This window comes from Egretta garzetta, unplaced genomic scaffold (genome assembly GCF_000687185.1).
Source record: "Egretta garzetta isolate BGI_Z169 unplaced genomic scaffold, ASM68718v1 scaffold63, whole genome shotgun sequence".
Classification (NCBI taxonomy): Eukaryota; Metazoa; Chordata; class Aves; order Pelecaniformes; family Ardeidae; genus Egretta; species Egretta garzetta.
The window spans coordinates 1,265,636-1,280,959 of NW_009259199.1; the positions used below are offsets into that span (position 1 = coordinate 1,265,636).

Genomic DNA, 15,324 nt, shown 5'->3' on the forward strand with positions numbered 1-15,324 from the left:
CGCTCTTCCCTTGTCCGCTGGGACAAGCAGGGATTCCCTTCCCGAGCACCTCTGGCTTAGCCATCAAGGACAGACTTTAATACTGAATATGTTAAATTATGCATGCTAATTTATATTCACACATTTTCTCATTGTATTTATAATATATAACAAACATGTTTATGTAGCATCTCTCTTCCATTACCACAGGGTCTCAAAGCACTGTAGAACCTCTAAAAGCATGCTCATACATACATATTCCTCCTCTGTCTTCATAGCATCTGAGGGTGTCCTAAGTCCTTAAAATAGTAACTACAGTAGCTTTGTTCATTCTGTCTTTTCTGTCTGTAGTAAAAATAGCTCAGCTAATTTGTAGTCTCTGTTTGTAGTCTGTATGTGTGAGAATGAGGGGTGTGTGTAAAGCCTCCACGGCTGCACATCCTCGAGCAGTTGCTGCTTCTGACGCTCTCTTCTCTCTGACTCGCTCTTCTATTCCACCTGGACTTTATCAGTAACTTGCACCATGTCCTGATTCTAACCTCTGGATGTGTATTCATGTCACTTAGTGCAGTAATAAGAATACATGCATGTGCATGTTTGCACAGGGCAATGAGGGAAAGGTAAATTAAACTCCATGAGCCAAATGCGTAGCTCTGTTGAGTCTTGCAGTAGTTTTTTGCCTGGGCTTCTAATGGAGTAAAGGCTTATCACATCTTTTTTTTGCCTTTTGTCTTCTAAAAGCTTTTGAACCTGTTGGCTGATCTGAACAAAACCTGACAGAAAAGTAGATATCTGAGAGATTTTAAGTCCTTGCAAGACTTGTGGAATTATGCAGCTGAGTGGAAAAAGACCCAAAGTAGAGAAATATTACTGGATGGGATCAACTGGTGTTAGGCATCAGAAAAACAGTCAGGAAAAGCTGATCTGTGGTAAAGCAGGGTTTGTTGGCTCCGCTACTGGTAGAGCAGCATCTCTCCTAGGCTGTTCTGCAGCTCTAACCTGCATCCCCCACTCTTGGTAAATGTGAGAAAAAGCCTTTCTCCAGCATGGGAGGCTGTGAAATCCCTATAGCACCTTCTACAGCAACCTGCGGACTTACCTATCGCGCCAGTACGCCTGGAGCTCCCTTATCCATCGCATGCTCTGTGCAGGGAGTTCAGACCAGAAAACTGGGCTACCCTGTGCTGTTACTCACATGGAAGTGCTAGGGAGGGAGTGCAGTTTCTCACCCAAAAGGGACAAGCAGATGCCCTGTGTGCCTGTTGGCGCTGGGACACTGGCTCCCTGCTCACTTGGAAGCAAGGAGGAACAAGGTGTGCCTGACTCCTCTGCTTTCAGCAGTAGTTATGCCTTGATCCAGACTCCACAGGAGTTCACGTCACATAGGCGTGGAGAGAGCTCAGACCTGGATTAGAGCCATGAGCCCTTGTATAGCACATTTGGAGACTGCTTAGGGATTTCTCTCCAAGAACGGAGCTGATCTTCCCTACATAACCCAAGGATTTTGTGCCCCAGGGATCACCTGGGAATTAGACATCCATCTAGGCATGAGGATGTGGCATAAATCCTAGGCAAGTGGTGCTCAAGTGGTAACTGGGCTACTGCATGGTCCTGCATCTTTTTCCTGCAGAGGACACTGAGTGCAGCTGTGTTGGAAAGCTGCGTATGCGGCATGCTGTGTGAGGCAGGGAATAAATCTCTTCATTGCATCAGCTCTCCCCTGGCCCTGCGAAGGAGGACAAGGCCAGCAGGTTGTCTCTTTGAGGGATTTGACAGGCATCATCTCAATTCATGTGGGCTGAAAAATTACGCACATATATTTGAGGACCATGGTGATCTCTGTCGTGTGTGAGTGGTTTCACTGTCAGCTGTCTCTTGAGAGCACTCCTGAAATTCTTTTGAACTTCTTGCTCCCCCCATGCTGAAATATCCAAGTTGGGGGGAGAAAGGAGAGCGAACACAGCTGGAAGTGATACCATATGTACATCTGTGTTTACAGATTTGATGACTTCTCTCTAGTCTGGCTGGAGGACACGCAGTTGTAGACACTGATGTGCCATCACAGCAGAGAGAAGGTAGTGATTCATCACCGCGGCTCACAGAGCAGCTCCTTGGGAACTGGCTGTGCAGTAAACGCTGGCAGTCCCAGGGGATTTGAGCCACAGCGGTGGGTGATAAGCCAGCCCCTGTGAAAAGATGCCTCTGCACCCCAGGACGGGAGGGGCAGGCTTGATGCTTTCATGGTGAGCAGCAGGCAGCCTTGTTTCCCGTATAAATGTGAAGCCTTTTTGATCATAACTCTGCAGAAGTCACTGGGAGTGTAACTGAGGGGGTCAGATCTGTTACACAGACTGAGTTATTTCAGCTTTACGAGTGAGACAGGGCAACCACTTCTGTAAGCAAGCAAATAGCCGAGCAACACTGCATTAGACAAATAGTTCATGACACGTAGGCAGAGCTAGATACGGATCTGATCCAAAGGTCTCATTGGCAATCCCCTGCAGGCTTTTACTCACCCCTGCTTTTGCTGAGATAAGACATTTGTTTCAGACATTTATGTTGTTTCTTTCCTTGCTGTGTGGTTCATTCTGCGGAGTACAAATTTCCCAGTGCTCAGTCCCTGGCTGACCCCACTTTGCAGTGGATGAGTGTCTTGTCATCTTTAACCATGTTGTCCCAGGTGGGAGCATGAGGCTGAGGCCAGCCTTCATCCATGGGACCCTGGTCATCCTCATCTCTACATTCACTAGAGAGAGGCAGATGCCATCGGAGGGTCTGGGTGGGCTGACCTACCTCTGGGATCACTCTCCCACCACAGACAGAGTGGGGCTAATGGCATTTTTGCTGTGTCTTGATCCTTCTGCCTAGGTGAGTTTTCCTGGAGATGTGTTGGTGTTTTAGGTAGTTGGGGGAAATTAAACCTGACACTGCTGTTAGCTCTGTCTGGCGTGCAAAGGATTGGGCCAGCTGCCAACGCTGCTGGTGACACTCTTGGCCATGATTGCTGCCGTTCGGCATTGACTTCTGTAGGCGGTGTGGTGTGCTACCAAAAGCCTTTGCTTCTTACTGATTTCAACTGTTTCAGTTCTATATAATTCTATATATGGAGGCAGTTGCAATTTATTCCGATGTAAGGAAGGCTGCTGACAGGACCAAGACACCCTATGTGTGTTCTGGATTATTCTTCTAAGAAGAACATGTGCATGCTGCTGTCCACTTTTGGGAAAGATGCCCAGGCTAAACTTGTCAAATCTGGGTGAATGTCTATGATATAAGACTTGGCTTTTGCTTCTGAACAAGTAATTTTGTATTCAAGGATGCTGAGGTACTAAAACAGCCAAGCAACATCTGAAAATATGTATTTTGTCTTTGGGACTGGGAGTTTGAAGAGGTTGACTGTGACCTCTTTATGTGTTGTTTAAGGTCCCCAAGTCAAAAACAATTGAAGAGAGAGAAGAGGCGGCACTGAGAGCTGCCCAGATCTCTGCACGCCAGCCCAGCTCTCCCTTTTGCAGATGCTGGAAGTAATGCCAGTACCTTCTCAGTTTTTTGCCATCTCTGTTCCCCAGCCTTCCCCTCCTGACCCATCCACAGCCTGTGCTCCCAGGATACTTAGTGTGAAAGCATCCCAGGTGTAGTAGGGATGTTTGTGGTCCTGACATTAGCAATAGCTCCTGCTGCTTTGTGGCCTTCGGGTGCCAGGAGCTCTGTCAGTCTATGTCCTTGGAGTCAGCTTTATCCCCTGGCTGGGCTGGACAAGCCTGGGAGGCATTAACAGCACTGCAGTGATGTTCAGTGAAATGTTTCCTTCTGTGCTGCTATTCCTGAGTTCCCTAGCAAAAAAATTCAAGAAAAACATCTCTAATACATGTGGGAGAGTCTTGCTGGCCCCGCAGCAGAAGAGCAGCAGTGAAGGCTCCATCAGGGGTTTCTCGTGTGTGGTTGGTGGTGTAGAAGATGTCATGTCTCCATTTCTGCAGCTCTTGCAAGGGAGGTTGTGGGGAGAGGCAAGGATACCCTCTCCCCTCAGGCACCTACCCCTCTGCTTCTGCCTCCCTGTCCTCTCCCAGTACTGGCATGGCAGCCCCAAGAGGGGTAGCCAAAAAGAGGGTACCCCATGCCACGCCATCCAGAGATGTGCCGTGCCTTCCTCAGTGCCTCTCTTCTTACCAAAAGGAGACACAATTCAGCTCCCACTTCCCAAAACAGGGCAGCACCACAGGTTAAAAGCCATCTGAAAAACCAAGGTAGGAACTGGCAAAGGCAGCAGCCCTGGTGCAATGGGACTGAAGCTGTCAAGAGTGAGAGGAGGGACGTGAGGGTGGAGTTTCTGGCTGGGGGCTGCAGCGTGCCGCCTCCAAAGGCAAGTGCTGCCCTGAGTTGTGGTGCAGGTCAGCTCCATCAGGCTTATGGGGCTTGTAGCAAAGGTCATGGAAGCCTCTTTTGTTCCAGTGGCTAGAATTGGAAGGAAAATTAAATCCCCCTAGTGAGAGGCTGAGAAAACAAAGAATGAAATACCAAAAAAGCTTCTGCGTGCAGCTGCAAATATTACCTTCTGCTGCTTATTAATTAGCACGGCAAGGTTTTGGGAGAAGGCATGAGGTGGAAGTTGGTAGTACAAACCAACTTCTTGTGTTGCCCTTCCTGGGGATGCTGGGTTAGCTGTAGAGCGCCACACTGTCCAGTGTGCTCACTTTGGGTTATTTGACATGGGAAAGAGCTACACAACATTGTTGTGGTGACTCTGCCGTCACCACAAGCTGGTGGGAGTCCTTCCCAAATGATTTGGTGTATTTGAGGGAACACTGGACAGGTCCTTGGAAGATCACTGAATAAGGGGACCTCATCAAGCTGAGAAACTCCTGAGCTGAGGCTAAATGCTGTTGCAGTCTAGGAGGGTGTTAAGGGGTATTATCAGCTTGTCACTGCTCTTTTTAGGTTGTGATCACAGCTGGAGATGGGATATTGGGCTGGCTGGAGTTCAGAGCAGTTCACAGGGAGCCCATTGCAGAAACATCTACCTCCAGGAGCTGGCCTGGAGCAGACTGAGGGTTTGTATCCCTGAGTGCAGAAAAGCCTGAACAGCACTGTCCTCCTTTCTAGTCTCAGCCATACCATCACACACAGAAACACCAGTAGAGATGGGCTTGCTGCCTCTGAGCTCCCTTAGGTCCCAGCACAGCCCTGGGGCAGAGACGGAGCACTGCTACGTGGAGCACGGCCCCGAGGAGGTCCCCATGCCCTCGCTCATCTAGCTTATCTCTGAGTTAAGGCTGCGCAGCCTCCCTGACGTCAGTGCAGCAGCCAGGAATCCCCTGCACGAAGCCGCAGTGGCTTCGCTCCTGTTTTAGTAGTACACATCGTTTGGGAGCCTCCAGCGCTCGGATGCAGACACATCATTTCTGCTAGCTTGCGGCATAGCCTCTGGGAACCCCCGCCTGGAAAACGTGACTGTGTTCAGCACATCCGCAAACCTCAAGAGCTGAAACACAACCCGTCCGAGTCGATTATATTATGGCTGAGATTCTTAAATAAACAGCGCTTGATGAGTGCAGCGGGATGTTTAATAAGAGCCTCCTTAGCCCCCTGTGCCCCCCGCCTCCCATAATCACTTGTAGAGGCAGCCCTACAATCTACAGCCAGCGAGGGAAGAGGCAGCGAGGCAGCGTAATTTGTATTCCAGTTCTGCTACTGCTCCTAGTGCTTCCAAGAAGCAAGTAAAAATAGCACTCCATCATTTTGTAAATAATAGCTATCTCCTCACAGGCCCAGGGAGTCACGAGCACTTAAAAGGGAGATTGCGCGAAGCGGGGGATGTCTGCCTTGAGCCAGGGCCAGGAGGATGGGACACTGGGGACTCAGAGGGGGGGACAGGGGAGGGCGGGGGAAATGGAAACGCTGAAGCACCTCAACAGCAGCCGCTGCTGCTTTACACCTTCTGCATGCACACGGGAAGCAACCAGCCCTGCTGGCCTGGGGCGTGAGGTGGCAGGATCTGGCCCTCCGCACAGAGCTAACAGGGATGTTTATTGCCTGCACAAGCAGCCAGATGTGGTGTAGCAAATTCTTGGAGGAGGGGTAGCTTTTAAAGAGCAGGCAGGTGTAGGGAGTGCCATGGTAACACTGTGGGAAGGGATGTTTCAGCTTTTGTTTCACATTTGCATTGCAGATCTGCCCAGCTGTGGGGGATTTCTGCAGGCAGGAGCAAGGCAGCATTGCCTGGCAGGCAGGGATGGGACTGTACTGCATGGGAGAAGGGGCAGCTCTGATCGACCTGCAGCACCTTGTTCTGCTCACATCCTTGCTCCAGATGGTTTTAGAAACACAGTTGTGCTGAAGTTTGGGAATAAACTGATCCTATAAATGGGTAAAGCCCCCAGACAAGGGAATCAGCCTCCAGCAAATGGCTTGGCAACATGGCATGCCACACCACTAGGGTCTCTAAATTCTGCCCATGTTCAAACCTGAAAATCTCTTGCTCTTCTAGTTTCATGACTGCTTCAGCGTCTTTTTTTTTTTGCTTTTTGGGTTCTCAGGTGGCAGTAGCTTGGGGCACTGGGAGGCTCACCAAGGTGGCCGGAGGGTGCTTGCACAGGGTGCCAAGAGCGGTACTGAGTGCTCTGCTGGGCACTAGCGCACCAGCCCACATCATTCCTAGGGCAGCTGGCGCTGCCTCGCTCTGCTCCAGCTTCCTACCTGAACCAAGTCTCTCCTTTTTCATTTCCCCAATTATAAAACAGGACTGGTGACATCCGCCTGCCACCCCAGCAGGCTTCTTACCCTCAGCTTACTTGTGCGGGTAAAAAAACTTTGAGTCACAGGTGATGCTAGGAAAGGAAAAATGCTGTTTAATGTTCTGCAACAGGTCTAGGGAAGGTACCTAACCCTCTATGATACATTCCTTAATTGTTATATCTTTGGTGTGAAATGGGCAAGACAGCCAGGCAGCAGTGTGAGTGCATCTGCAGGTTGAGGAGGAGATAAGGATTTCCCTGCCATGTCTCTGAGTGGAGGCAGGAGTTGCTCCTTGTTCAGCTTTCTCTCGCTGCAAAAGTAGATGCAGTTTCTTCTTGTTGAGGCTCAGGGTGGGGAGGTGTGGGATAAGGAACGGGGAGGCTGGCTGAGTAGCTCCTGATTTCCCTGGAGGAGAAGGTCTTGCCATCACAGAGCTGACGAGCTTGGGCAGGGCTGCAAGCCATGTGGGTGCTCATGGGCTGTAGGACCACGAAGGAAGCGAATCTCTGAGGCTGGAGCTCACTCTGTTCTGCTGGTGTTTTACTTATCTCTGGATTTCCCAGTTCTGCTGAAATCCCTGCTTGCATAGCAATGATTTAATTTCAGAAATCCCTCCAGATCCCAGCCAAATCCTGCCCTTAGGAGCACATATTAACAGGGGAGGTTCAGTCTGGCTTTTGCCATGAAAGGTGCAGGGAGCCCAATGTTCTAAGTGCTGAAGGATATCAATAAGCCAGTGACCAAGCCAGCCCCGTGGCTCATCCCTGCACTGGGTGCTGCCTTGCAGGTGCAGAGAGGTTCCACCATATTCAGTGGGTTCACATGGCTTGGCCCGGGGGTCATGGCTGCAGTCTGGAAGTGGAGGATCCTCTTCAGACTCAGGCTGTAATTAATTATTAATATTAATAAATTATTAATAAGTTCATGGCATTTATTAATGCCATTGTCTTTGATTGGATTTTTCAGTAGATTGAAGGGGTGGGAAGGGGTCTCTGGAGCTCTGTGACAGACAGGTTACAGCATGATAAGGGCATAAAGGCTGATGTAAAGATAGCAGGATCGTACCAAAAGGTGTTCAAAACTAGTCCTGCCTTTTTACCTCCTCATCACTTCCTGAATCCCTTCCCTCGTGCTTGGACTCCAAGGATCACCTTGTAAAACATGGGTCCTTTCATGGACCCTCGGCCCCCTCAGGTGTGGGGGACAATTCATTCTGCACCTCACAAGGACTGGCTTCGCTGGCCGTGGGCAGCCATGGATCCTTATCTGATAACTATGGCTGTAAATTATTTATCTTGGGCAAACTGAATGCCAGGAAGGGAGGAAAGGAGGGGAGAGAGTGTTTGTGTTCTCTGTAAAACATAATTAGCTTTCTCTCACCGCATGTGTTAGCTGCAAGAGCCTTGCTTCATAAAATGTTCTTCTCTGCTCTGCATCTCATTTGGGGACTTGTTTGGAGGGAGGCAGAGAAAATACCCCGAGTGTTTAAGTCTTACAGAAGTAACTCATTTTGTTCAGGATGCTGTCTTGTTGGCTTCTGGGTGTTTCAGAAAGTGTACTGCCTACATATTTCTCTTTAACCTTCTTTTTATCACATCAAGATGAGATCAAGGGTTACTTATATAGCACAATAATATCAGCCACAGGCTGCATCAGAAGCGTTCCAGCCATAATAACTAAAGACATGTATACGTATATTTTAGCCATTAAGGAGAAAACCCTGCCAGAATGCATTATATTATTTTTGGATACAAAACTTTGAAGCACAAAACTAAGCTTCATAGTACTGCAAAATAACTGTCAGGGGACAGAAGGATTTCCGTAACTGAATTGAGCAATGGGCCATCCAGGCTACTTGCAAAGCTGCTGCGATAGCCAAAATGGTGTACTACGCATAAAACATGAACTCTTCTTTGGGGATTTAAATTGTTTCTTTCATTGGGAAAGCAGCTCTGAGCCAACTAATGCCATACAAAAGGAGCACAATGGCATGATCTATCCCTAAAGTGGTAAGGATTTATGGTAACGTAGTGCTAAACTCAAGGCACCTCATCAATCATTTTTTCAGTACAACCCTGTGGGCAGAGCATAGGTCCATGAATATGGCAAATCACCGTGCCTTGATTTCCCTGCAAAATGGGACAGCAGCAGAGCTTTCAATTAGGAAAGATGCCAAAATCATAATGAAGTCAAGAATGAGAGCTGTATGTGCTGTTCAGCATGAATAATACCTGCTGGTGCCTGTGTTCTGCAAAGCACTTCAGTTTATCTACCTGAAGGCAAGTGATTAAGACTGCTCCTGGGTTTCAGCAGTCTGGGCAGGAACTGGGGCTCTGTTTTTTGCTGGGGCAATGAGACTGCTGTTCAGCATCCATGAGGGCAACGCAGCCTGGGATGCAGGAGAGCGTGTGATGCCAGCAAGCAGCAGCCTTGCAAGAGCAGCCGCTTGCCAGGAGCGAGGCACTTAGGAGAACAGCAAACACGGTGGCAGTAAAAGGCAATCAGAATATTGATTCTTTTTACATACAGATAAGCCTCAAGCTGTAACAAACCCGGGGTTTCCTAAAACTGGTGAAATACTGCTAGGCTGTTTATCAGGTTGGGAGACACAAAGGGACTTCAGATTAATGGAGTTTCAAAGCATCAGGGCTTACCTCTGTATTGAAAACATGTGGATCTGTACCACATTATGTATCGTGCAGCCGCCTACATTTCGTAAATACATATTGTCTGGCTGTGTGGGATATATTCATCCTCGGTGTAAGCATGGAAAGCAGCAGACATATGTCAGAGATGAATTTGCCCAATTACGAGTGATAAAACGGGCCATTGTTCAGGGCACATCAGAGAGCACGATGCGGGTTTGCTGAGGGCTTGCCAGGGAGGAGCCTGGCAGGAAAAACCACCGTGTAACAAAATCCAAATCCTTCCCTGTACAAGCAAATTCAGTTTTCTAATTGCTTTTTTCCCTTTTTTTGTCCCAGACAGCGTAACTGAAGTCAAGACAGACATTTACGTGACGAGTTTCGGCCCTGTCTCGGACACAGATATGGTAGGTGCCACTGGCTGGTCGCCTTGTGGGGAGGGATGGCTTCTTCTGCAGCCACAGTGGATGTGTCCCACCCTCATCCCCAGACAATCTGGGCAAAAGCAGGATTTTCCTAAATGACAAGAACGTGAGCAAGCATCCCAGCTGCCTGCCTGGGCATGAATGTGTCTCATCATCTTCTCGAAGGCCAGGGGGAACTCAGTGGTGGACAGGGATTCTCCTCAGGTGTGTTTGGGCTTTTAGAAGACAATTGATAATGTGGCAAATGCAACCTTGGAGGTTTGATGCCTTTGCACTGCTCAAACATGCTACAGGCTTTAGGGTCTTTTTCTTTCTTGCAATGAAATGGGGAGGTCTGCCCATGGGACCAAGACCTGTACATAGCATGCTACATCTATTACATGTCCTGACAAACACCTTCACTGCAGCTGGCTTTCCTTGACCTGACTGTGTGTGGAGGAAGGGGGGTGTTCCCTGGCAAGAAGGGAGGATGCCAGTACCTGGCCTGTTTTGGTGGCAGTGCCAGAAGAGAATGGTTCACCATCAAACTGTCCTTAGTGCTTGAACCAGAAGGGAAGTGAAAGAGAAAAAAGAAAAAGAGTGAACTCATTGCAATATTTTGACATGTTCAGGGAAAATTATTAATGAAAAGGCCTGAGGTCTGAATTTGGGCTTGTATTCCCACAACACTTTGTCTTCTAATTAAAACAGGACTGTGGAGCATAATTAATAGTGAGCTTTCTCAACAGTGCAGCTTGTATTCCACACGCGCCCAGACACACAGAGAAGAATTGGCTGTTAATGGTTGCTCAGCATTTCAAGGGTAACACATGAGGACAGTAACGCATCCAGGACTGATACCCTCCTGTGCATCCAGTCCCAGAGGTGACCTGGTGGCCAGTGGTGGGCAGTCCTGGCCTTGGAGGGAGCCCACTTCAGGAGAGGGAGCAGGCATTGCTCTCACCAGCTGGGTCAGTCAGGAGCAATGTCCTGTGGCTCTCATGGCCCCTCCAGAGCTGGGAGGCTTTCATTTTCTGTGCTGACATGGCCAGGAACATCTCTTCAGCTGCCCCACTGGCAGTCCTGTGCTAGCAAGTGGAGGAGCTGGGGGAGTATAAAATCTCTGTGTTTCATTGATGTGCTCGCCCCATCACACAACCCCATGTTGCTTTGGAAAAACCCCTCCTTCCAGGGTTAGAAGTTAACTTGATGTCAGCATAGCCAAGAGTATTAATGTCATCTGAGTTCTCTCTCTATCTCGCTTGCTTTCCTACCGCAGTGGAGACCCATAATATATTCAGCAATCTTAGCCCTTGGGGAGTATCTGATAATTACTTCCAAGGTGGAGCATATTTGATTAAGGGAGCGTGTATAATGAACTGTGAAGAAGAAATATGAGGTATTGGAAAGAGGAAGGTATTCTCTGCAATGTGATTTGACAAAATGAATTTAAAATTAGGAAGACAGTTAAAGAATAATAAATTATTTCCCCTTTGCATGCTTTAGTTCCATCTATTTTACAAATGCATAGCAAATGTGTTTTAGCATGCCGTTCTGGTGCTAAATGCACTCAGAAACGTGAGAGAGAGAAACCCCATCTCCTCGGGAAGCATGGGGAGAGCCTGCTCTTCTGCAGTGGTTCCTTTCATCTTAGGAGTGGGGAAGTCCCTCCTTCCCCACTCACATCTGCCTGGTGATCTCGCTCCCGTCCCTCCCACAGCCATTACTCATTGCGATGGAAAGCCGCTCCTGCGCATCTTCATGCAGACAGAGACTGTAATTATGATGATGGAGGAGAGGCAGGTAAAGCTGCTGCGGAGAGCGGAGGAGAGCAGCTGGTTATGAAGCGTGGAGGAGGACATGTAGAACTTTTCCCTGAAATGCTCCAAGGGACTTCTAATCTCTCTTTCAGTTTAGTTTGGAAAGTAGAGCTTGATAGGACCTGACGTACACCTGAATCTTCAGTAGTGAGCTCTTGCAGCTTTGCCTCAGTCCCCAGGAAATTTAAAAAAATGAAAAGTTCAAGGGAGTTTTATGCTTTGGTGGATGGACTCTGGAGACAGACTGATGTTTTCAGTCGCTTCTATAGGTGGTGAAAGCATAACACAGAACCCCTTGGAAGGGGCAGCTTGGGAGTGATGCTTTCACGGCAAGAAGTAGAGAAAGGAGAGGAAGTATCTGAACATGACTTCTCTTTTCTTTGGGAATAATTCCTTAGCATAAAAGAAGAAAAACAGGGCCTGGGAAATTGTTATAAAAGTTTTGTTTCTTCGTTTGTTTTTTTTTAATAGGAATGGGGAGTTCTGAATAAGATAGCTCTTCTCCTGTTAAGGACTTTTCCCAAACCTACCTCCTGGGGCTGCACACAAGCTCATTCCTTTACTCAGCTTAAAGCCATAAAGTGAAGATCACTTCCATGAAGGGGCAAAATATCTTGTACAGGGCAGAGCCTATGGGAATGTAGCATCTTCTCTTTCCTTCCCCCAGCCAGGGTCCAGAAACATTTGAGCAGGAGTGGCTCTGTGGCCAGGGAGCAGGGATTAATTTCTTTACTGAGATGCTTTCATTCAGCTGCCATTTGCTGCAGAACCTGTAAGAATTTCTATGATCTATAAGAAACTGATGCGCAGCAGCTTTTAAATGCTGCTGAGAAGAGCTGCAGGAAAGAAATCACTCACAATGATAAGTTTAGTTGGTCCTACAGCCTCCAGGAACCCGTAAATAAAGACTGTGAATCTGCAACAACAGGGGAAGAACATCTGGGACAGACAGATTTTCCGAAGCCCCTATCTCTCTGAAAGGCTCATGAACTAACGAGATCCTTCATTAGCAAGAGGAGGTGTGTGTTGTAGAGGTGCATGAGTGGTGCAGCTCATGCTGATGGCCTGAAGACTTTCCCGTAAGTGACATTGACCCTCAGAGGACATGGGGTGGCTCAGGTCACAGAGAACAGCAGTCCCTTATACCAGGCACTGCGCAGATTGATTTAATTTTGCCTTGGGGTGGCTGTGGAGCCATAGCGCCTTTGCTGCTTGGTCAAGTGGTTTCTGAGGCTGCACGCACCAAGTGAGGAGCTGGCCCTGGCTGCAGGGTTTCAAAGAGATGACTTCTAATTGCCCCAGCTGGAATTTGGCCTAGGAAATGGGTTTATACAGTAGCTGAAAGAAGGGGAAAAAAAAAAACCAAAAAGGAAAAACAGGAGAAAGGAAAAAGAAGAAAAAGAAAAGGCAGTCACAAGATCTTGTAATGCAAGTTTGTGAGGTCCTTGATTCAATGCTTTTCTAGAGGCTGCCTGGGAAATAAAATAACATTAAGACAATGTCATGAAACTTTTTTTTTTTTTTTTATGAGCAGGGGTATAATTACCAGTATCCTGGCCAAATTCCATCTCCAGGAACTTTATTTTTGCCTTTTTAAATTCCCGTGTAGCTGCACACAATGGTTCCCTCCCGTGAAACAGCTGGATAAAGGTGGTGGTGCAGCAGGGCTACCTCAGGACTGGCCGCTGTAGGCTGTATTGCAGCCTGTCTGCAGTGGTCAGAAACACTGAAACGCAAATTTTGGCGTCATATGTAAGTCTATACAAAATGTGGTAAATGCCCTCTATCATCCACAGATTAAGTGCCATTAATCCCTACTTCTTTTTGCATTACACTTCATGTCAACCAAGGTGTGCCAAATCACAGTATGCTCAATGACAGACAATATTTACCATTTCTTGAAGCGGCTTGTTTTTAATGAGGAGCTAAGTAAAACAAGACTTATTTCTTCTTTCTCCACAAAGGAATACACTATTGATGTTTTTTTCCGGCAATCCTGGAGAGATGAAAGGCTGAAGTTTGATGGTCCCATGAAAATACTTCCATTGAACAACCTGCTGGCCAGTAAGATCTGGACTCCTGATACTTTTTTCCACAATGGGAAGAAATCTGTCGCCCATAACATGACAACACCCAACAAGCTGCTGCGCCTGGTGGACAATGGCACCCTCCTGTACACCATGAGGTGAGTTTGTGTTTCCTGGGCCAGGGTCTTCATTCAGCATGTTGCACCAGAGCCATTTGAAACATGCTTCTGAGAACAGTGGGGTTTTTTTCTCCTACTTCATGGAATCAAAAATCCAAATCTGTGAAATCAATGCACATCATTAGGAAAAAAAAATGACCAGCTTATTAAAAACTGTGCTTTGGAGGTGCCAGGTTTGGAGAGGCCATTGGAAGTTCTCAGTTTAACCCAGCCAATGTCCCCAGCTGAGCTCTCAGTGTGAGCCCTGAACATGAGATGGCCCTGAAGCATGAGACCGCAGGCAGTGACACAGCCTGTGCAACCCCACTGTGAGCTCCAGCAAGTGGGGCCTTCCTTCTAAAACACAAGTCGCTGTTGGGGAACCACACTTGGGCCATCATCCTCTCTGGATTTCTCAAGAACAGCCCTGGTACATATATTTATCACTAAGCTGCAACAGGTGGAGAGCACGAAGAGAAACGCCTTTGGGTTAATTGTACATTCGTTCTGGAACTATTCAGATATTCCTGTATGCTTGTAAGCTATTCACCCACGTAAATAATGTTTGCAACTGAGGCTGATGTACTAATTTGCCTTCTGAGGTGAATGAGCTTATAAATGAAACAAGCTACTCATATATGCACAAGAAAGGTGTTCAGTTGGTTTGGGAAAGGTGTAGATCTTTGTTTTCAAAACTTATTTTCTCTGCCTCCATCTTCAAGCCGATCCTAACTAATAACAGGGTTCATTGTGCATTCTGTGTGCTGAGATGCTGCACTTTCACCTCTGTTTTTTGAGGACCAGACAGAATTTCATCTCTTCATAGTTAAGCTGGCTGTGAATCTACATAGTGTCAGCAAGTTTTACAGCCTACATTGATAAACAGTGCTCTGCTTTTGTGCAGCAGTTCTCAAATATGAGCTAATCCTGCCAGTGCCCTGGGGGTTTAGGTCTCCACACATCAGTGATCTCACGTTACTGAGGCAGATGGGGTAAATGAAGGGAGAAGCCCAACTTGACTTAAGGGTTTGGTTCTGCTCCCGGCCCTCTGAACTGCATGACTAACACTCCCCCCATTTGTATCATTATCTGACTGTAAAGTATTATAGGAGCTACTGGCATAGTACAGCAAAAAAAGGACTCAATTTCAGGGTTTTTATATCATTTCCCTTCCTCTTTATTCAGCAAACAGCCATTAGCTTCAGCAAGTTTTGTGTGACTGAGAAAGTGTTGGATTTACTTTTCCGTTTAGGGCTGGGCAGGTGCCAGGATGGCAGCATTATGAGGCTATTGGGAGTGAGCTTCTTGAAGAAAATGGAGTCATGGGATTTTTTAAATAAATTCAACATATCTTTCAGTTCAGCTGTCTCCCAAAGAAGGGGGGGATGAAGGAGAGTCTGGACCTCCCTTTGCATCTGCTCCTGCCCCCCTTAAATGTACCTCTGAGGCTTTGTAAGAGGTGAAGAGCCCACTCAGAGATACCCAAAGGTTGAGTATCAGGCCTTTTGCAATGGGTTATATTGCACAGTACCAGGAGCTGTAGAGCATGGAGATCT

The 15,324-nt window shown here is 47.5% G+C and overlaps 1 protein-coding gene across 1 annotated transcript in view; it reads left to right on the forward strand.

Annotated features, from left to right (window-relative positions):
• LOC104123555 (gamma-aminobutyric acid type A receptor subunit alpha3) overlaps positions 1 to 15,324 on the forward strand; it is a 59,091-nt gene that overhangs the window by 19,443 nt on the left and 24,324 nt on the right. The window contains exons 3-4 of the mRNA XM_009635824.2: positions 9,699 to 9,766; positions 13,548 to 13,768. Of these exons, the coding sequence (XP_009634119.1) occupies positions 9,699 to 9,766; positions 13,548 to 13,768 (289 nt within the window). The remainder of the gene's footprint in view (positions 1 to 9,698; positions 9,767 to 13,547; positions 13,769 to 15,324) is intronic.